We start from the raw sequence: 20,749 nt of genomic DNA on the forward strand, positions 1-20,749 counted from the left end.
TCTCTGCGCAGCCATTGCCGAGGGTAAGGGTTCTGACTTTTGAAGGTACGGAAAAACGACGCCAGACGCGAACACAGCAGACGGCGTCATAAAACGACCAAACCATCCAAAGTTACCGACCAAGGTTTCAGCGACAGGGTCCATCAGGGTCGAATGCGAAAGCGCGGAAGACGACGCTGTGTTCGGCCAGGGTGAAGCGATTGGTAACTTCCGGGGGATTTGTCGGAGCCTAAGTGCGACAGCAGTCAACCAACAGAGCGTTTGACATGTGCGCGTGGTGGGTTCGCCGGCGGCAGTCCCAATCAATGAAGGGTGAAACCTCCGCTTTCCGCAAACTCTAATGGCATTTACTTTTGCGAATCGCTCCGGGCTGCGGATAGAACGGGCGTCCTCATGCACGATTCGGCGGTACATGATCACCACGAGATGCACTCGGCATCGACAAGCAAGGGCGGCGTCTGACTGCGATTAGATGTCCAAGACGTCGAAACAGCGCGCAGGATGTTGTTGGCAGCAGGAAGCGGATCTGATCGCCCCCGGCCCTGAGGAGGGCTGCAACGGGAGAGTGCGCATCCCGGCCGTTGAGGAAGACAGGAATACTGGGGCTGCATGCTTCCGATAATGGAGGGGGCGAATCAAGGTGGCTGGAACGACGGGTAAAGGATCCCACTTGGCGCAATCCAGCAGAAGGGCAGCAGGGGCATGTCAGCCACGGTGATCCTTTGCGAGTGGGCCGTTTGCTGCCCACTGCTGGCTGCTGGAATCCGCCTCGCTGGCCATTGGTTTCCAGCGTCCCAGCCGGCAGTCAGTCAGCAGCGTCGCATGAAAAGCACCGTTGGAGAACCGTTCATGGGGGCGGTCAGCACTCTGGCAAAAGGACGATATGGGGCTGGAAAGAGTAGCGAGGCGTCGGCATGGATAGTGACGAGCATCAGACCATCTGGCTGTTGTGCGCGCCAGCCATTGTCGCACGGCACAGTGTGCTTGGCCCAGGCGGTATCTCCCGGGCACCCTGGCACCATGCATCCCCAGGCGGGCCTACTACAGAAACCGGCTCTCTACCCAGACGTGGCGCCCAGCTGAGATGGGCAGCAGTGCAATTTAGTGACATCTGGATGTGGGAGAGGCGAATGCGAAGTTGACTAGTATGGAATACACTGTGCTCGTAGGAGGGAGTACTCCTGCGTGTAGTATGGCATGTGCGTGCCTTGTAGCGTAGGCATGGCGCCAGACCCAAGGCGATGTGATGGGACGACACCATGGTTGCCCATCGAGAGCCGGGAGCTGGAACCGTGTGATCGGTGGGCAGTGGCCTGGCTGGCTAGTTTAACTTTGGCAAGACGCGGGCCAATATGTTTCGGTTCCCGCTTGGTGCTCGCTTCGGGGCGCACGAGTCAGTGCAGGTGGTTGTGCCCAGGTGGTGGATGGCGGGCGTGCAGAGAGGAAGGTGTGGAGAGCAACGCGCTCCTTACCATGGTTCTCGCCAGTTTCTCGCGATGCACGACGATGCAAGACGACTGCGCCTTGCCGTGGTGGTACTAGGACTGCAGCTTCTGCGCGCGAGGCGTCCGCGGAGCATTCATGGGTTGCAGGCGGGTGAGGCTTCAAACCAATAGCCACAGCACACTAAGCTGCCTTTGTCCGGCTAAAGTGTCAGTGCAGATGAGCCTGACCCAGCGGGCCTCTCAGCCGTCCCCTCTCATAGCCGCGTGCCCTCAGCTCTCCCCATTCTTCACATATCCATCGCCGACTCTTGCACTCTCTCTGCAATTGCGGCTCCCGACGACCGGTGCTGTTCTCGCTCTGCCATCTGTCTCGGAGGATCCTGTTGTGCACACTTGACTTGGCATCATCTTAGCCAGCCTCGCCGTCGCGTCTCCCAAGCTTTCTGCTATCTGCTTTCTGGCCCCCAGCACCCGGCCCTCAGCACCACCCAGCCATCGACCGCAGCACCGCAAAGACATCCATTCCTGCGCATCCCCCACTGCACTGCTCCTCTGCTCGACGTGTTGCTTTGCGCATCATTTTTGGTTGATTTTCCACGTCTCCATCGGTAAGTTTCCCCAGCGAGTCCCGCCCGCGCCTTTGGGATGCCGACAGTTTGGGCACGCGTCAGCCAGCGATGCGGCGTTGGCCCTGCGGCGCCCACGAGTCTGTCGGAATGGCATTGTCAAACACATGTGCTGACCACTCCAGACTGTCTGCTACCGTGGTTCACTCCAGCGTAGCTGTTGTTCTAGCTCGTTCAAAGTACCCATTGTGTGGTCGCTGATGTAAGTGTTCCCTTTGGGTGGGTGCCGCGAGGCAGTCCCTGGCGTCGACTCACCCCAACTCCACGACGACTCCGCATGCTGACTCGCTGCAGACCAGACACATCGCACTCATGATGTCCAACATTGCTGTCAGCCACGAAAACAAGAGCCAGTTCATCCGCACCACCAAGGATGGCCGCACCATCCGCTACAATCTGCAGGTAATCCAGCAGCCCGAACGCGCGCGTGCATGTGGTAGCGGCGCAAAGTCGAGTGCCGATCGCCGCCCCGTGGACCCTCCCCCCATTGTCGAGCTTCGCATCTACGAGAACGACCAGGACATCACCTTCGCTTACAATGCGAGTTTCTTCCTTCATGCCAGTCTCGAGAATGCGCGCGCCATCGCACATGGACGCACCCAGTCCTCGGCAGGCCCCAGCTTTCCTGTCCTGACCGGCACCCCCGTTGCGGGCATGGCCTACCTCGAGCGCCCTACGCCAGCCGGCTACTTCATCTTTCCCGATCTTTCAGTCCGTCACGAGGGCAAGTACCGCCTGAGTTTCGCTCTGTTCGAGAACTTGGCCGAGGTCAAGGACCTGGACCCTGGTGACCCAGAAGTCATCTTCGACGGCAACCACTTTGTCTCCCACCGTGCTGAGGTTAGATCATCGCCATTCACCGTCTTCTCTGCGAAGAAGTTCCCTGGTCTGTCCGAGAGCACAGCCCTAAGTCGCCAGGTTGCCGAGCAGGGCTGCCGTGTTCGCATCCGTCGCGATGTGAGGATGAGGCGCCGCGAGAACAAGTCGTCCAAGGAATGGGACGAGTATGATGAGGAAGGTGGTGGCTACGACCGCGCGAGAGGAACAGCGACCCCTGAAAACTATGGCCAGGCACCAAACGCCCCTCTCGATGACCGTCCGCGGTCCGTCTCCAACGCCAGCAATCCGTCGCTGGCACCACCCCGCCGTCCGAGCATGGAGGAGATGGCACATGGCTACCCTGCCAGCAACGGCTATCAGCAGCAGATGCCGCCGCCGCAGAACCCCACGTACACGCAAATGCCTTCGTATGCATCGAGCCAGCAACACCAATACTCGCAGCAGTACTCCGCTCCCCAAACGCCTTCCATGATGCAACCTCCCCAGCATTCTACTGCATACCCGCAACACCCGCAACATTCTCAGCACGCTCAACACGCCCAACACAGCAGCTACTCGAGCCAGCAGCAACCTCAGCCCACAATGCCCGCAAGCCAGCAATACAACTACTCAAACTACCAGCAGCCGGCGCACTACGACCAGGTTCCTCCTTCTCGTCAGGAACACGTTCCCGCAGAGTACGCTCAGCCAGTCGACTACCGACGCTCGTCTGTGACCCAATCGTCGCCTCAGCAATACTCCGCGCCCAGCCATGCAGTGCAATCCTACAGCTCCATGGATCAATACAGTCGACCACAGCAAATGAGCCAGCCTCTGCAACCCTTGCAGCCCCTACACACCTCACCACAGGCTTATGCTTCGTCTACACCTAGTGCTGTGCACACTCCCAGCCACCAGCCGCTGCCATCTTTGAGGCCCATCGTCGCCGAGAAGCTGGAGCCCGTCTCGCCTTCTTACCAGTCACCGCCCGGTACCCTTTCAGCTACCATGTCGGTCAACTCTGACGGGTCCAGCCAGAACTATGCGCTGCCCAAGTTCAACGCCCAGGCACAGGGTCTTCCGCCCATGTCGGCTGGATCAAGCAACAAACGTTCCTTCTCCAGCACATTCGACTCCCGCCACTTGAACGAACGCATGGTGTCTGGCAGCAGGCCACAACCCTCTGGTGCTGGGTACAACTACGATCCTGCCGACTCTCCGGATATGGAGGAGCCAATGGACCGAGCGGCCATGAGCTACCGGCGTGCGGACGGGACACAACGGCAACGTCATGTACCCGCAGTCGGCCATTGAGTTGTTCTCTGCTGACGGCCGCGTAGCTCTGATAAGACCGGCCCCCAGCATGTACGTTGCATAAGGATCTGTTGTAGGAGTACGGCGTTATGTGTGCTGTTACGGATCTAATGTGCTCTGATCATCTATACCCCCGAGTACGACGAACGTGCGATCTCGCCACGGCAGTCTTTCCTATCTCGTCTCCAAGCCCTGTCTTTCTATGCTTTATTACATAAACGTCAGCTATTAAGCTGCACACTACCATTTCTTTTCACTGTTACACAAAACATACTACCCACATACCCCACATCAAGGCAAAACGCCCTCTGTTTCCTTTCAATCTATTATTCCTACCTTGTACTTTGTCTGAATGTGCTCTACAGAACACGCGGCTCAGCAAATTGAGAACTCTGGCATTTCCTTCTATTGGTTAACGGAACTGTGGCTTTATCATTAACGGCTTCATGTCGCCGTCCGGAAAATCGGATGAGATAGTATACGCATGAGCATGCAACAAGGGAGGCTGCTTGTGATTTGCATAGATTCCGTAAGCTCAATCATGGCACACAGTGCGCCATTGAACTTTAGTTTTGGTCCCTTTGTGTGAGCAATACATGCAGGTGGTGCGCTCTAAGTCCATGCCACGGAACGGATACATCTCGCGTCGTCTAGTCCGCCTCAAGAGTACCCCTCCAACTACCCCGCGTCCCGATACAGATCAACACAATCACGCAATTTGCCAGCGTCCTACCAGAACACGCGCCATGCATCCGACGAGTATAATGTGACTGTCTTTTACACATAATAGGAAACGTAGAGCTTGAAGCTTTCGCATTATGCCGCAAAGAAGAACGGCTTACCTAAAGCTAACCTGTGATGGTATGGTACGAGCGTGACAGGCTTCAAGCACACTTCCCGCCATGGGAAGCTACGAAGGAGTGCCCGCGGACTCTGGTTACAAGTGTGATCCACACCCGCGTGGGCAGAAATGACGTGACGGACGCGACTTTTGGCACAATTGATCCTCTGGTTCTCCCCTCTTTTCGCCTTCCTCTCCTCCATCCCCAAACGCTCTCGTGAAGATCTAGCACTCTACCACCAATTCATAGCGCCATTGTGCATAGTTCTTGGATTGTAAACCAACATGGCTGAGGAACTATCCAAGAACTTCGAGACGCTGCAACTGCACGCTGGTGAGCGCTTTTTAGCTTCTCTTCAGGTGTATGTACTAATACAGTATCTCCAGGCCATGAGCCAGACTCAGTGACAAACTCTCGTGCCGTACCCATCTACGCGACCAGTGTAAGTTGTGGAACAAAGTGGGCCTCTACTGACACTCATGCTGATACAAATAGTCTTACACGTTCAATGACAGCGCTCATGGCGCAAGGCTCTTCGGACTAAAGGAGTTCGGCAACATCTACAGCCGCATAATGAACCCCACCGTCGATGTCCTCGAGAAGCGTATCGCCGCATTGGAAGGCGGTGTTGCAGCACTAGGAGTAGCGTCTGGCCAGTCCGCCCAATTCATCGCCATAGCTGCTCTGGCGCACGCCGGAGACAACATCATTGCAACCTCGAACTTGTACGGAGGCACATACAACCAGCTCAAAGTCTTCTTCCCGCGCCTGGGAGTGCAGACCAAGTTCGTCAACGGTGACAAACCGGATGACTTCAAGGCTGCGATTGACGAGAAGACCAAGGCGATCTATGTGAGTTTTTGCGAATGATTGTTCACAAGCTGGCTAATGTCCCAAAGCTTGAGAGTATCGGAAACCCGAGGTACAACGTTCCCGACTTTGAGAAGATCGTAGCGATTGCGCATGAGGCTGGTATTCCAGTTATTGTTGACAACACGTTTGGTGCTGGAGGATACTTCTGCAGGCCTATCGACTTTGGCGCTGATATTGTCGTGCACTCTGCGACAAAGTGGATCGGAGGTAACGCTCACTTCGTCCTTGAACAGCAGGCATATATTGACCGAGACGACAGGCCACGGAACCACGATTGGTGGTATCGTCGTCGACAGCGGAAAGTTCGACTGGGGCAAGCACGGCAAGCGCTTCCCGCAGATGGTCGAGCCATCAGACGGATACCACGGGCTGAAGTTCTGGGAGACTTTTGGAGCCATTACATTCATCATGCGAGCGCGCGTTGAGATCCTGCGAGACCTAGGCGCAGCGCTGAACCCCTTCGCCGCCCAACAGCTCATCCTTGGTGTCGAAACTCTTTCTCTACGATGCGAGCGACATGCATCCAATGCACTCAAGCTGGCGAAGTGGCTCGAGAGCAACAGGAACGTGAGCTGGGTATCGTATCCAGGTCTCGAGAGCCATCAATCACACGAGCTAGCGAAGAAGTACCTGCCGCGTGGGTTCGGAGGCGTGCTATCATTTGGCGTAACAGGAGGTGGTGCAGCAGGCAGCCAGGTCGTAGACAACTTCAAGCTCATCTCCAACGTAGCGAACGTTGGCGATTCCAAGACGCTGGCTATCCATCCTTGGACGACGACACACGAGCAGCTGAGTGACGAAGAGAAGATCAACTCAGGTGTTACTGAGGTAAGCAAACATTGCTTAACGAGCCAAAGTGATTACATGCTGACAGGTTACAGGACCTCATTCGCATCTCGGTAGGCACAGAACACATCGACGACATCATTGCCGACTTTGAGCAGTCTTTCAAAAAGTCGGCAACGGCGCCAGCTGAGAAGGGTCAACCTGAGAATGCAACAAAAACAGGCGGCGGTGAGCCCTCTGCGTCCCTGTCGGGAGCTACATAGGAACGTGGTACTGAGGCTGTTGCTCTAGAAACGCGAATAGCGATTCCGAGATTGTAATGAGATGAATACCTAATGGTAGCCCCGGCATGTTGTGGCTGATAGGCTAGACGCTTGATACCTACACTACTGTTATCTATTGCGCAGCGTGAAGTCTCTCCGTGGTGTCCTCGTACGAAGTCGTTACATGTCTCTTCTAACCCCTGGCCGCGCACACGCAGCATCTCAAGCCGAGGCATCTTCCCTACCGGTGGGCTCCAGTACCGAGATCCGCTGACCAATCAGCATGGAGCCGTCTACGTGGTCGCGAAGCAAGGATGGTTACCCCAGGATCTGATCTCGACAACATGTGAAAGTCACATATCTAGCACATGACGCATCTGCGCATGCAAACGCTCTCGTCATGCTATGCGCACCAGCCCTCTCGCTCAGCGGTATACCCAAGGCAGCGCGACGCCCCATGTCGTTCCCCGCAAACACATGCCAAAAGGTGCCTGCTCCGGAGTCTGGAGAAGAGCGGGATGCCCAGACATCGGGGTTTCAGCTGCATCCAGCGCACCTGACCGGTAGCTTTCGGTGCAGGAACTTGGCTCCAGTTTTCATCTTGGTCGCAATTGGACGGGCGCGCGACATGACGACTTTGCCGAGGCACGTTTTGCGCCGCCATGGGAAATTGTGGAGTTTCTGGCTTAGTCCCGTATGATTACGACCCTTGCCTTTAGGGTTCGTTGCGCCTGATTCCCATCTTCCACTGCTGAGTTTGAGCGCGTTGCCCTTTCTCGAGACGTGTTGCATCTTCTCTTTACTGTTAGCTGTAGCTGAGGAGAAAGCGGGAGTCCTGGCGTAAAGCTATAGGTATGTGAGGTCATCTGCCATGTCGCAGCTGGAAGCTAGAAGCTTGGGGCTGTCCCGGACACGCCGACTTCGCCCATGCGCGACGTGTTTACCAAGAGCTCTGCTGACGTTTGATATAGAGTAGACTGTCTGTCATCACCTCGCTGGTATCACCTTTACACGTTACACGAAGCCGTCCTCGACCGAAGCGGAAAGAGCGACCACTCGAAACCGACCTAGCCGAACACACGCATACGCAGAGATGTTCGGATCTATAGACCCTCAGTTGGACCGCGCGGAGGAGCTCCACGGCCCTCCGGCGAAAGGACAGCCATACAGCGTGGCGTTGCCAGGCTCAGAGGCAGAGGGAAGGAGCGCCATCTACAGGCATTGGAGGTTTACGGACAAGCCTCTGCTGGATCACCTGGTCCCTGAGATTAGGACACCCCACGAGGCATTCGAGAACTCGGTCGCCAAATGGCCCAAGAACAAGTGCCTGGGCCACCGCCCCTACGACACCGCCACCAAGACCTTCGGTCCCTACGTTTGGGAAGACTACGAGACAGTCGCCAAGCGGAGAACGAACTTTGGCGCCGGCCTGGTACATCTGCACAAACAAGCTGGCGTTACCGCGCCAAAGTACGGTATTGGACTGTGGTGTCAGAACAGGCCGGAATGGCAGATCACGGATCTGGCGTGCATGTCACAAGGACTCTACACTGTTTCCATCTACGACACGCTAGGTCCAGACACGACCGAATACATCATCAACCACTCTGAGCTGTCTTGCGTGGTTGCTGGAGTGAACCACGTTACTGCGCTGTTGAAGCTGAAACCTCGATTGCCTTCGCTAAAGATCATCGTGGTCCTCGACCCGCTTTCCGCTGGCGAGCTTCCCGGAGAGTCCAAGGGCGACATCCTGAACTCGCTTGCGAGCGAACAAGGTGTGACAATCCACTACATCAAGGATGTGGAAGCTTTGGGCGAGAGGCAACCGATCCCGATGAACCCTCCTACACCTGAGGACATTGTCACTATCAACTACACATCTGGCACTACGGGAAACCCCAAGGGCGTCGTTCTGTCTCACAGGAACGCGCATGCCGGAACATGCACATCCATGGTCATCATGGGTAGCAGTCCTAACGAGGTCATCTGCTCTTTCTTGCCCCTGGCACATATTTACCAGCGGCTGGGAGAACACAGTGGGCTGGCAACTGGTGCTGCTATTGGTTACTTCCATGGAAACATCGCAGAGCTAGTAGATGACTTGCAGATGCTTCGACCGACCATCTTCTCTGGTGTACCCAGGCTGTACAACCGCTTTGGAGCTAAGATCAAGGAAGCAACCGTCCAAGCCACTGGCGTCAAGGGAGCACTATCCCGACACGTGGTATCGACCAAGCTGGCGGCTCTCAACGACAAGCAAAACCCTACCAACAAGCACATGCTCTACGACCGCATCTGGGCTAAGAAGGTTTCTGCTGGTCTTGGACTGGATCGCGCAAAGGTGCTTGTTAGTGGCTCTGCGCCCATTGATCCCAGTCTGCATCAATTCCTCCGCATCGTCTTCGGAACCAACTTCACACAAGGATACGGTCTTACCGAGACTTACGCCGTTGCACTCGTCCAGCACGAGGGCGACTTCTCCGCTGGCAACTGCGGTGGTGTTGGACCGAACACGGAGTGCGCTCTGCTCGACGTCCCTGACATGGAGTACATGTCCACCGATAAGCCGCACCCTCGTGGTGAGCTGCTGATCCGCTCTGCATCGCAGTTCAAGGAGTACTTCCGCAACGAGGAGGAGACTGCCAAGGCGATTGACGCCGATGGTTGGTTCCACACTGGCGACATCTGCTCCGTCGACGAACTTGGTCGCTTCAAGATCATCGATCGCAGGAAGAACGTCCTCAAGCTCGCACAGGGAGAGTACATCTCCCCCGAGCGGATCGAGAATGTGTACCTTGCAAACTGCAGCTACCTCGCTTCTGGCTACGTTCATGGCGACTCGCATCAATCCTTCCTCGTGGCCATCTTTGGTGTCGCGCCCGACATCTTCCCACAATTCGCATCCAAGGTGCTCGGTGAGAAGATCCCAGAAGGTGATATAGCTAAGTTGAAGGAGGTCTGCAAGAACAAGAAGGTCGAGCAGGCAGTACTTAAGGAGCTGGAAAAGGTGGGACGAAAGAACAAGTTCAACAGCTACGAGCGCGTTAGGGCTGTGCGGTTGTTTGTTGATCCTTGGACCATCGAAAATCAACTTTTGACCCCAACGTAAGTTTGACTTGACATACTACATAGACATCTCACTAACACTACGCAGATTGAAGTTGAAGCGCCCGCAAACCGTCAAGGCTTTCAGGAAGGAGCTGGACGACTGCTACGAAGAGGCACTGGCCGAGGAGTCGAAGGCCAAGGCGAAGTTGTAGAGAGCGGAACTGCATGTTTGGCGTCTGGCGGCCGTACGAGGATACCTAGACAGTGATTGCATGGTTGCTTTCCTAGCGCGCGGGTACTCAGGCACCCTGTGCGAGTCATGGTACCGTGGAACTGCATATAGATCGGTCGATTGAGTGTATAGTAGCGGTAATACTACAAACTGAACATGTTCATCCGACCACTGTGGAGATTTCCCGGCTGATGTGCTGGTGAAGGGATGAAAATTGCAAGCGGTGAACGATAGTAGACAACGTGTCACGGGCCGTGGTGGAGAGTACCTAGCGAGCAATGAGTGGGTGCCAAGTCACGCATTGACAGGGTCCTCCTCACCTCGGAAGCCGCAGCCAGTAATTGTCGTGTCCGACGCTGCAACCAGCGATGCAACTTGTCGACTAATTTCTGCACAAAACAAACACTCAGGCTCCTCCGCTATACACCCTCGACCCTTCTCCGCCTTGTTGCCGCCTCGCCGCTTCCTCGAGGCGCGCTCTCTTATCTCCACCACCTTACTGTATCTTAGCGCCGCGAGCACCCCGACGGATGCCCATTACACGCGCAACGGCTTTGGCCATGAGCGACGACGCCGCCGATGAGTCGACACAGCCGCGCGCATCGCGCTTCAAGGAACACACAAACACCAACGGCAGCATACGACCGCCGCCGGACGAGCTATGGAAAGACATCGGCATCGAAGAGCTGATCGAGCAGTTCAACGAGGAGAACGCGAAGCCGCCGACGTCGAGAAAGAGCTCTGCGAACCGCATGCCCCGCCTGGTCAAGTCGGCTTCTTCGAGGGCAGCTTCTGGCAGCGGGACCCCTACGGAATCCAGCTTTAGCACAAGCGTCCAGGCATCGGCAACCGCGCCGACAGAGACGACATATGCCCGCCTCCAGCGCGCGTTCGCTTCCATGTTCGGCAGTGTTCTGGGCAAGCGCAAAGCTGGGAACGCAGACGCGGAGCGGGAGAAGGACCAGCACCAGCAATTGCTCGACCAGCGCAAGAGGGATGCCGAAATCGCCTACCATGAGGCGAAGGACCTGGGTCTTCTCCCTCAACCAAAGGTCTTTGTACGACCCGCTATGAGGTCGCGGCAGTTTGGTACACCATCCCAGCCTGTTGCGGCTGAGAAGATGCAGCTTGGCTTGACCGCAGCTATGGCCGAGGCAGCGACCCCAATCCGCACACCGCGAACACCAACCCTCCGCCACACCCCCAGCAAGAAAGACCTGCACAAGCAGAAGAAGCTCACGAAGCGCGTCTCTGACCTCGAGTACAAGCTCGCATCTGCGAAGAAGGAGCTCCAGACCGTCCTCTACAACGACATACCGCCCGTCCCACGCATCCCCGACTTCGCACCACCCACCCCCGACGTCACCCCGAGCGAAAACGAAGACCCGTCACGAAACACAACCCCCGTCGAAGTTGAGCCCCCCGCCAGCATCGGCAAGATCGTAAAGAAGCGCAAAGCCACCATCCACGACTCGGACGGCGAGTACAAGCCCATACCCACCGACTCCGAAGGCGACATCGACATGCTCTCCGCTGCATCCGCCTCTGAAGCCGAAGTGTCGGAGCGCACTGAGCGCAGTATAAAACGCGTCAAGAGCACCGCGAGTAAGAAGAGCCCTGGCAGACGGTCCAGCTCGAGGCTCACAAAGAGGTTCTCGAGGAGTAATCTGAAGAGCGAAGAGCCTGTGCGTGTTGTGCCTGATGGTAGGGATGTACCTGACGTGCCTAGTATACCGCGTGAGATGGAGAGCAAGGGCAAGAAGGTCAAGGTTGGGGATGATGGGTTTGGAGGGTTGGGCCATGAGATCTTTTGACTAGAAGATTGATGATATGTTTGGGAGATGTTGGAAAGCTTGCTTTACCCGGAGAGACCATTGGGCGTTGTCGCATCATCAGCCTGGGAACATCTTGCATAGCACATGGAGTGTGCGGGAAAGGCGTTTGCTGGGATTTCCGCCCTCCTTTCTTTCTTCTTTTCTGGTCCTTTTCCTTTTTGTCATTTTCTGTTTACATCATCAGCGTCCCTCTCGACTACTCGCACTGTGTGCGGGACTGGAGTTGCTATACTTCTTGTATCTGTCTTGGTCAGAGATTTTGGTCTTTTCCCATTAATGTCTGGAGCATTTTGTATAGGTATTGTCTATGCATGAAAGCGACGAAATTACGACTTAATAGCATACAATGGCATAATATCTATTCTTGAACAGACTAGTGTTGGGGGTGTCAAGGCTTGGAATTGTGCTACTCGCATCTGGGAAACTGTCTTCTGAGACCGAGATCGGTAGCTTGTAAGACTCTTCTGATACGAGAACATGTCTTGATGCTTTGGATCATAACGCTGCTGTAGTCGCTTGTCGTCATGCAAGACATAGTAAGACATGCTCGAACACATGTCTCTAGACATCAAAAGTCTCAGACCGACTACGACCAAGAGCGATATATCTACCTTACCAGAGGCTCACATGCAAATAGATATACACCAGCAAGACACCAAAACCATACATCAAGATACCCAAAACCTCATCCAACCAAACAAACGTCAATCGCACAACATGCCCTACCACCCCGACTCAACATCCCGCGCCCTCTTCATAAGACACCACATACACACTCCTACCACCCTGCAAGAAGTCATCTGCTCCATCTGTCGCCAGCGCTGCACCGACCGCCACCAAGTCGTTCAGATCACTGCACATCCGGAATGTCAGTGTGTTTTTGGCGCGACGTGTCTGCTGCAGTGGTTGGGATCTGGAAGTGCGGCGAGTGGGACTTGTCCGAGTTGTAGGGCTGTGTTGTTTAATAGGGGTGTTGATGATGATGAGGATAGCGAGAGTGATAGCGAGGGGGATGAGGATGAAGACCAGGATGAGGACGGTGAAGAAGGCGAGACTCAAGGCGACAATGCACGCGGACGACAGCGAACAAGACAGGAAAAGGGGCATCGCCCTCGTCGCCGTAGAACGCCTTCGTCTTCGCGCCCAATATCACGAGCATCCTCCTCAGCCTTTTCTGCCGTTGTCTCCGTCACAGCACCACCTCGCTCTTTCCACCGCCGTCGCCGCTCCCCTTCTCCGTCTCCGTCCCCATCTTCATCAGCCACCTCACACACCTTTTCCGCCCCATCCACACCCACGCTCAACCCAACCCTCGCAATCGACACCCTAGTCACCGACCTCTGGGCCGGAACCTGGGACCTCGTAACAGAAAGCTGGTCGCTAACCCCAAACGATGCTTCGCGCTCACGTAGCATAACCCGCGCGCAACTCATCATGCTGGTGCGTGATGTCAATCCCTTTGAGGAGTTGGAGGATGTGGTGGTCGAGCATCTTGTTGTGAGAGCGAGGAAGATGGTGGTAAAGCATCGGCGGAATGGGGAGTATGCCGATGGAGGGGAGTTGAGGGCGGAGAAGGAGGATGTCAGGTTAGCTGTTGGGTATGGGGTGTAGATGGTCCGTGGACGTGTTTGCTTTTGCGCGTGTTTGATTGTTGTACGTGGTCTAGATTTCGCGTGTAACCTTATGGAGTTTGCTTTTTTGTTATATTAGTTCCCGAGAGGGTTGTCACATGTGATTCCGAGAAGGGTAAGCGATAGGGTCATACAGCAGATATATTCCATTCACATAACCTGTCTGGATACTGCATCTGGATAACGAAAGCAGCAAACCTCACATTACATAGCGCCTATCAACTTTAATGCTTCCAAATACCCTGCACGAACGCCCGATTGACCCCGCAGAACCACGGCGGCTACTCCCATTTCCGAACCACGGACATGCGGGTCATCCGGTTGTGGCAGTCACGCCAGCCAATCGCAAACGAGGGATATAGTTCCGCTCCACCACCTCTTTCCCTCCCCCTGCTGCGTGCGCCCCACGTCATCGATAGGCCCCAGTCTAGAAACGACAATGGGCATTGTTTAGCAGCCTGGCATGCCTATATAGTCAAGGTGGGTCCGGAGCTTTCTGACGTGCCGGCTTGCATACTGTCTACCACTCCCGCGCGATAACTATTTGCGGAATTTCATGTACGAACATAAACCCGAGAATATGGCCGACGAGAAGAAAGAACAGGTGAAGCGTGTTGCGGCGGAGAAGAAGGATCAGGCTGAGCGTGTGGCTGCTGAGAATGGAATGTGAGTTTGTGGTGCTGTGAATTCGAGATGCGATGGGTTGCTAATGGAGGAGTAGTGCTAATCCTTCGGGTGCGATGATTGCGGCTTTTGCGCCTATGTATCTCGCTGCCATACCTCTTACGTACGTCTTCTCTGACTCTCGAAGCCGTTCGTTCAACCGGACTGGAACTGACTGGGCAAATAGGTCCTTCCTCACAAAGCCGAACAGCGTCACTCAGTCGCTGGTTCACGCGCTCATCAAGTTGATCCCTGGTGTCACAGTACGTTCGTTCCTCTTCAAAGCTCATATCACACTAATGGCAATCTCCAGACAACAGCGATAACTTCCGGACGCGCAATCCCCGCCCTCTCAGCTCTATACATATTCTGGACCTTCGGCGCATCGGGCGCGCTCTCCGCAGCAGGACAAGCCATGGGACGGGAAGAAGGTCTTGATCTGGAACATTCGAGGAAGCATATTCACAAGCTCGACGGGCTGCCACTGAGGCTGAGGAGTGCGCATTATGCGCTTATGGAGAACTTCCCGGGTAAGCTGATACATACTGGACCGCTCTTCATCAGTAATGAATGTCGCTAACGTGGACGTGATCGCAGGCTTCGCCCTTGCTGCCGCGCTGGCGCAGGTCCTTGCGCCTCGAGATGCACAGATCGTGAACCTGCTGGGCTACCATGTTATCGCCAAGTTGCTTGTGCATTACCCGTCTTACCTGAGCAACGTGGCTTTGCCGAGGACTGCTGCGCATGTCACTGCCACGGCGGCTTTGATCAATATCTGCTGGAGGTTGGCTGCTGGCAACTAGAATGGAAGGAAATTTTGAAGTCGTATTGATCAAGTAGAGACTACTATCTGAAACTATCCAAGACGTGTCCGTGGCTACCATCCTATCTATGCAAGGAAGCTCATCTTGCTACTAGTACCGCTCTTGTACTTGTATTCCCTCTCATAGTAGTTCTGATCAACTACATCCTCTTCACCGAGGAGATCCTCACCTGCGAGAGCCTTGTCGTGCAGGACCATGGTTGCAACCTTCGACTCTCCCAAACCGTTCTTACTGGCTACCCTGCGGATCTCTTGCAGAATACGATCCGAGAGACGTTGATACATGGGGTCGTCAGGAGGATTGTCGCCTCCTGGGCCTTCCTTGGAAGAGCCACCATCGCTCTCAAACGGCTCGAAGTACGCAACGACCGTTTCCAGCTCAGAGAAGTTTGCCAAAACCTCGGCGTAGGCGGCAAAACGGTTGTCGAAGCCGGTGATCTGCGCTCCTGTAACGCCATGTATCTTCCCAGCGAAGCCGTCGTGCTTCCATGGTAGTCCAAACATTAAGTGTCGAAATCCCAGCCGCTTGAGGTTGGGACGGATAGCCAAGATTTTCTTCAGCATACCTACGTTGAGAGAGTTCGCCCCAAAGCTCAGATCACATGACTCCAGGTCGGAATGGCTGGAGATCATCCAAGCCAAGTCCGGCTGCCAAGGGTTGAGCGAGACGACTTTGAGGTCTTTCAGGGTCGAGAATGAAGCGAGAAACGCCTCAAGACCGTTGGGATTCTCCTCCCAAAGCTCTTCAGCGTAGTCCCAGTTCTGCACGTCCAGCTTCTGAAGACTGACGTCAGTAGCCATGAAGTGTCTGAGAAAGCGGGGTAGCAGCTGGCAGTCATCCAGTTCGAGCCGGCGTATGCTGGAGAAGTTGATGCATGTGTAGGTATCCTGGGGAAAACCGTGGCCAAAGTCGAAGTGACCGAGGCTCAGATGCGTGATGTTGAAGCAGCGGCGGGCGGGGGGTGGCGCAGGAGCCATGTTGAAGATGTTTGCACAGTCATGCTCGGGCCATCGCATCGACTATGCTACGGATTCGAAACCTTGTGCGGTCGGGAACCCAAAGGCGCCGAGAACTCTACGGAACATGTTCACCGACGTGCCTGTCTCTGAATTGCGGTGTGACATAGCCTTGTACCCGCCACCGTGCACCATCAGTGTGTCTTTGCTTTCTCTTCGGGTAGGCTGGAACGTGTAGTTGACTGAAGAGTCCATCATACGGTGTGGCTGCGGGATAGATTCACATGCCTATGGAAGATACAGCTCTTTGAGGTTGTCCTTCAGTGGCATTTGGTCGGCATCGAATAGCATCTGGAGATAGGTATCGACCTTGCGAGTGAGGGAGACGTCAGTAAGCCGAAGCTCCTTCAGCGGTACGTCACGGAGCTCCATGAGAAACTCAGCCAAAATGTATCCGACTTCCTCATCGTTCGAAGCAGAGAGAGTCAGTGTTTGCGTCCGGTGAAGTTTCATCTGGTCCAGGGTACATGGCAGATAGGTATCCGCCATGAAGCTAGCGTCCTGACACGGGCTTTGGTCGATGTTGATGACGACGTGTTGGTAGAGAGGGCGAGCAGCGGGAGCTTGAAGATATTTGCAGACCTGAGTGACGTCGTACAGAAATTGTCTACCCTTCTTTTCATGGTATAGCTGTATCAGTTAGCAGCGCTCCTCTGCGTTTCGCTCAAGCATCTGGAAACTCAAGTTCTTTACTTACATGCTCCATAACATTGTCTAACAGCTCTACGGGGAGCTTGAGCAGGCCTTGACGCCCATTGGTCGGCGCTGCGGGGGCTGGTACAGCGACAGGCGCGGGGATGGGTGTAGGAACAAGTGCGGGGATGGGTGTAGCAACAGGCGCGGGATCGTCCAGTCTTGGTTTCTTTGATACCACATCCTCTGACTGCGATGACGAGCGGGAGCGAGAACGCTTCGACGGAACTTGACCTGGACTCGCTGTGTCCTTGGTCGCTGTAATATCGGGCTCTGCGCTGTCGCGCTTGACTCCTCCGGATGCGGGTTTCTCTTCTCCAAGTCCAATGGACGTGTGAGGGGGCTCCAATGGAGCGAGATCGTCATTCGATGTCATCTTGCCAGTGATCTCTGTCGACCCGAGCGACAGTCGCCAAATTGATCCAAGAAGTCGGGAGGTGAGAGGAAGGTGAGGGGGAGGTAAGAGAGATCAAGTGAGAGAGAGATCTAAGACGGTGTCAACACCGCGACCGTTTGCAATATTGCGTCACCCACTCAAGGCGCGCTAACGCGCACAGTCGCCCACACACCCGCTACAAATACCGCTTGTCTCACCCATTTCCTCTCTTTACTTTCTACCGCTTCGCGTTCCCAAGATCAACCGCACTCCTCACCCCTCTACTCATCCCTCTACTCATCCCTCTACTCACCCTCTACTCGACCGCGCCTCCCGATCGCGCTACATCGTAAGTGATCCACCAACCCATCCTTTCTACTAAACGTGCAATAGCCGCCTGGAGATACCCTCCAGCCACATCACTTCGCTCACCGGGTGGAAGCGTCGAGTCGGCATAATAGCCACCAAAAGGCTCAACTTGTGTGGAGGGGACCCCAGGCCAAGCCACAGAGGCTTTCAACAGTTTCGCCAGTGCGAGTTGATCTACGAACGATGGTGAGCGACGGAGACGATACGGAGATCTCTAGAGGTCTACTTGGAGGCTCGCTGGTGCCTTTGAGGACGGTCGAAAACCCAGCACCCGTTCTACCCTTACCCCAACGTCCGGCATTCAACATAACCGGGAGGGAAACGCAGAACACCTTTTTTCATTGATACGATTGCTGTACGCCATCGATCGAGGAAGAAGCAACATGGTTACATCCAGATGACGAGACCGCTGATTCATCAGTCTTTGGACCGGAGATGGTGAGAATGGCAAAAGGCGGGGTAAGTTGAGTATTTCCAAGTCATTAACACCGCTGAACATAGAAGACGCAGTAGCCAAAAGTGAGCGCGAGGCCTTGATCTGAAGAAGAGAGACAGCGCGCACATGACTTGGAGGAGGGAGCGCGCGGTCGTAAGGCTGGTGCACCCCTTGCGATCGTCTTCACGTCACTATACCTCTAGCTGTGTAGCGACTGAGGCATCACTTGCGGCTCGCAAGTCGTTCATGGGGGTGGGTGTTCAGCTCTTTCCTTGTATGAGGTGTCACCGCCACACATCGTGCCTTCCTCAACAACGACCTCACTTCCGAGAAGAGCACCTTCCACAACAACGATGACGAAGGTGTCGTCATCAAATCTCGATGCCTGCCACCACTCTCCTCTGCACACTCGCTATCCTGGATCTTCAGGATGGACCTGGCCACTATGCGAGAGCTACCAACTGAATCCGCAGCGACTCTCCAGCCCTCAGATGAGCATAGCGACACACTTCTTGCCCTCGCCTCCGCGGTTCTACTTCAACTCGACACCGACGCTACATGTCCTGTCTTCGTTAAAAACATCTTTCAGGATGTTGAGGACGTTCTCTGGTACCTTCGCGAAGCACAGGTAAGCTCTCTAGCTTCTTGCTTATTTATTCTTATCTATTTCTATTTACTAATTCTAAATTCTAGATCACTTTTCTCCCTGACCTTCTGGAGCTTCTAGTGACTGGAGAACCCCCTTCCGCACAGCACTTCCTTGGCGGATCTCTTCCTCTCAAGAATGGATATGGTCTTTACGTGCTGGTGCTAAGGAAGTGGATAGGTGATGCATTCACTGGCGACTGGATATACGATTACCGACTGTATCTCGGCAGTGGGACTGAGAAAAGAAGGGGCATCCGCACAAGATTTGGTGATTACGATCGCGACGAAGGCTACTCAGATGGTGTGGCAGGTGCCATACACTTTGGCTGGCAGATTGCACACCGATCGATAATTGCATGGGCTCCTCTAGTTGAACCAGTCCGACATTTTCAGCTTCAGATGCTGTTTCTTACATTAGAAGCCACTTTCAGCCACGTCTTCGCAATGCACGACCATAACTACATGAAGAGTTTGGAGAAGAGCTTCTGGAATCCAGCCACCCTCGACTACCAAGGGCTGTGCAGCGGAAGTAGCCTACGAGAAATCCATGAACTCAAGGGTTTCTTCGATTTGAGTGAAGAGGAGCTAAGAGCGGAGGTAGAAGCTTTGGAGAAGAAGGCAAAAGAACGGCGAGACCGCTACGTAATATCCCCAGAAGCGAGGGTAAGGAGGAATGAGGCCCGGAAAGAACGGAGAAAGGATCCTAGAGTTGCAGCGAAACAGAATGAGGCGATGAGGGCGTATAATAAGAAGCAGCGGAATACCCCAGAAGGCAAAGCGAAGAAGGCTGCTGAGAACAAGGCGTATAATCAGACACCAAAGGGTAAGGCAGCTCAAAGGAAGTCTCGTCTGAAGAAGAAGCTGGCAAAGGAGGCAAAGGAGAGAGCGGAGACAGAGTGAGGATTAGCTCAGGACAATCGAGAGAGCTATCAGCGTCAGTCACTGCCCAATCACAAGGAACATGGCGAATCGTCGGCAGGCAGAGAGATGAGGGATCGAAGGATCAGGCGTCGGGCGGACTTGGAGCTTGTTTCATTTAGCCAGAAATGCCGAAGCAGACATGTCAGAGATCTGTAAGCGCAGGGTGTTGGAGAGCGGACGGAGATGTCAGCGGAGGGACATTTGGGAAGCGGCGAGAGTTGCCGAGGCGCCAGTCGAGCTCGGACTTGGATGTCGCGCGCAAGCGAGGTATGGCGAGCAGCTGAAGTTCGTGTCCTACCAGTTCCATCATCTATGACCGATTCCACTTCATGGTTAGAAGATAAGTACGCATCGAGTTCGACCGCATCTCATACAAAAAGTGGCAACAGCTGGACAGGAGAAAATAAGACAACGGCGATCCCGACCCCGTGAGCGGCCCAATTGAACCCCTCCGAAGACCCTCAAACCCCGAACCAGTTCTTCCCTTCATCACGACACCGAAGTCCGGGATGATAATGGCGAATGCTGGCCACTCCTGTCGATCTCCCGCAAGATACCCACAAGCTCGCGCATCATCTCCGCTGAACCCAGCTTAGCGCTTTCGGCAGCATTACGCATCACTCACGAAGTCCGGAATAGCGCCTTCTCCTGGGATGATCAGAGCTAGTTCTACCGACTGGATCTGGATCTTGGCGACTGACTAGGCTAAACTACGAATTCACGATACTGGCGGACGGGTCTTAAGAGCAGCGCATATGATGCGTTTGGCGCCTAAATCCTTATCAACAAGAACATCTTCTCGTTCCAGGGCGCCACCATGCCAACCATATCATGTCGGCCTACAGCTGTTTTGCCAGCCAATCCGTCATCTAATGAACATGGTACCATGTCGGTGTCCTTTCCAACAATGCATCAATGCATCACCATCACTGCGCCTTTCGCTTAGAGACAGAGAGGTGTACGAATCTGTACGTCATTGATACAGGTAAAATTAGGGCACTGCATGTGAGATAAGGATTAAGTGGTGGGTAGAGTATCATACGTGGGCGGCAACAGTAACGAGCTCTTTGGCTATAGGGACACGCAATA

The 20,749-nt window shown here is 54.7% G+C and overlaps 8 protein-coding genes across 8 annotated transcripts; 6 read left to right on the forward strand and 2 right to left on the reverse strand.

Moving 5' to 3' along the window:
* Positions 1 to 2,386: 2,386 nt before the first annotated feature.
* On the forward strand, positions 2,387 to 4,204 carry VEL1 (velum formation- protein; the record flags this gene model as incomplete). Its single annotated transcript, XM_051472420.1, has 1 exon — positions 2,387 to 4,204. The coding sequence occupies one exon, from the start codon at positions 2,387 to 2,389 to the stop codon at positions 4,202 to 4,204; it is 1,818 nt and encodes a 605-aa protein (XP_051323885.1).
* Positions 4,205 to 5,330: 1,126 nt separating this feature from the next.
* On the forward strand, positions 5,331 to 6,968 carry J4E85_008194 (uncharacterized protein; the record flags this gene model as incomplete). Its single annotated transcript, XM_051472421.1, has 6 exons — positions 5,331 to 5,379; positions 5,433 to 5,488; positions 5,542 to 5,898; positions 5,946 to 6,126; positions 6,179 to 6,747; positions 6,801 to 6,968. The coding sequence occupies 6 exons, from the start codon at positions 5,331 to 5,333 to the stop codon at positions 6,966 to 6,968; spliced, it is 1,380 nt and encodes a 459-aa protein (XP_051323886.1).
* A 1,093-nt stretch (positions 6,969 to 8,061) lies between these two features.
* Positions 8,062 to 10,228, forward strand: J4E85_008195 (uncharacterized protein; the record flags this gene model as incomplete). The annotated part of the gene is made up of 2 exons (XM_051472422.1): positions 8,062 to 10,073; positions 10,123 to 10,228. The coding sequence occupies 2 exons, from the start codon at positions 8,062 to 8,064 to the stop codon at positions 10,226 to 10,228; spliced, it is 2,118 nt and encodes a 705-aa protein (XP_051323887.1).
* A 580-nt stretch (positions 10,229 to 10,808) lies between these two features.
* Positions 10,809 to 12,062, forward strand: J4E85_008196 (uncharacterized protein; the record flags this gene model as incomplete). Its single annotated transcript, XM_051472423.1, has 1 exon — positions 10,809 to 12,062. The coding sequence occupies one exon, from the start codon at positions 10,809 to 10,811 to the stop codon at positions 12,060 to 12,062; it is 1,254 nt and encodes a 417-aa protein (XP_051323888.1).
* Positions 12,063 to 14,294: 2,232 nt separating this feature from the next.
* On the forward strand, positions 14,295 to 15,180 carry J4E85_008197 (uncharacterized protein; the record flags this gene model as incomplete). Its single annotated transcript, XM_051472424.1, has 5 exons — positions 14,295 to 14,380; positions 14,436 to 14,501; positions 14,565 to 14,640; positions 14,691 to 14,907; positions 14,975 to 15,180. 5 exons carry the CDS (start codon positions 14,295 to 14,297, stop codon positions 15,178 to 15,180), a joined length of 651 nt encoding a protein of 216 aa, XP_051323889.1.
* Positions 15,181 to 15,266: 86 nt separating this feature from the next.
* J4E85_008198 (uncharacterized protein) lies at positions 15,267 to 16,178 on the reverse strand (the record flags this gene model as incomplete). Its single annotated transcript, XM_051472425.1, has 1 exon — positions 15,267 to 16,178. One exon carries the CDS (start codon positions 16,176 to 16,178, stop codon positions 15,267 to 15,269), a length of 912 nt encoding a protein of 303 aa, XP_051323890.1.
* A 267-nt stretch (positions 16,179 to 16,445) lies between these two features.
* On the reverse strand, positions 16,446 to 17,286 carry J4E85_008199 (uncharacterized protein; the record flags this gene model as incomplete). The annotated part of the gene is made up of 2 exons (XM_051472426.1): positions 16,446 to 16,847; positions 16,915 to 17,286. The coding sequence occupies 2 exons, from the start codon at positions 17,284 to 17,286 to the stop codon at positions 16,446 to 16,448; spliced, it is 774 nt and encodes a 257-aa protein (XP_051323891.1).
* Positions 17,287 to 18,521: 1,235 nt separating this feature from the next.
* Positions 18,522 to 19,639, forward strand: J4E85_008200 (uncharacterized protein; the record flags this gene model as incomplete). Its single annotated transcript, XM_051472427.1, has 2 exons — positions 18,522 to 18,719; positions 18,785 to 19,639. The coding sequence occupies 2 exons, from the start codon at positions 18,522 to 18,524 to the stop codon at positions 19,637 to 19,639; spliced, it is 1,053 nt and encodes a 350-aa protein (XP_051323892.1).
* Positions 19,640 to 20,749: the final 1,110 nt, after the last annotated feature.

This window comes from Alternaria conjuncta (assembly GCF_024043145.1).
Source record: "Alternaria conjuncta strain BMP 0040 chromosome Unknown scaffold_12, whole genome shotgun sequence".
Taxonomy (NCBI): domain Eukaryota; kingdom Fungi; phylum Ascomycota; class Dothideomycetes; order Pleosporales; family Pleosporaceae; genus Alternaria; species Alternaria conjuncta.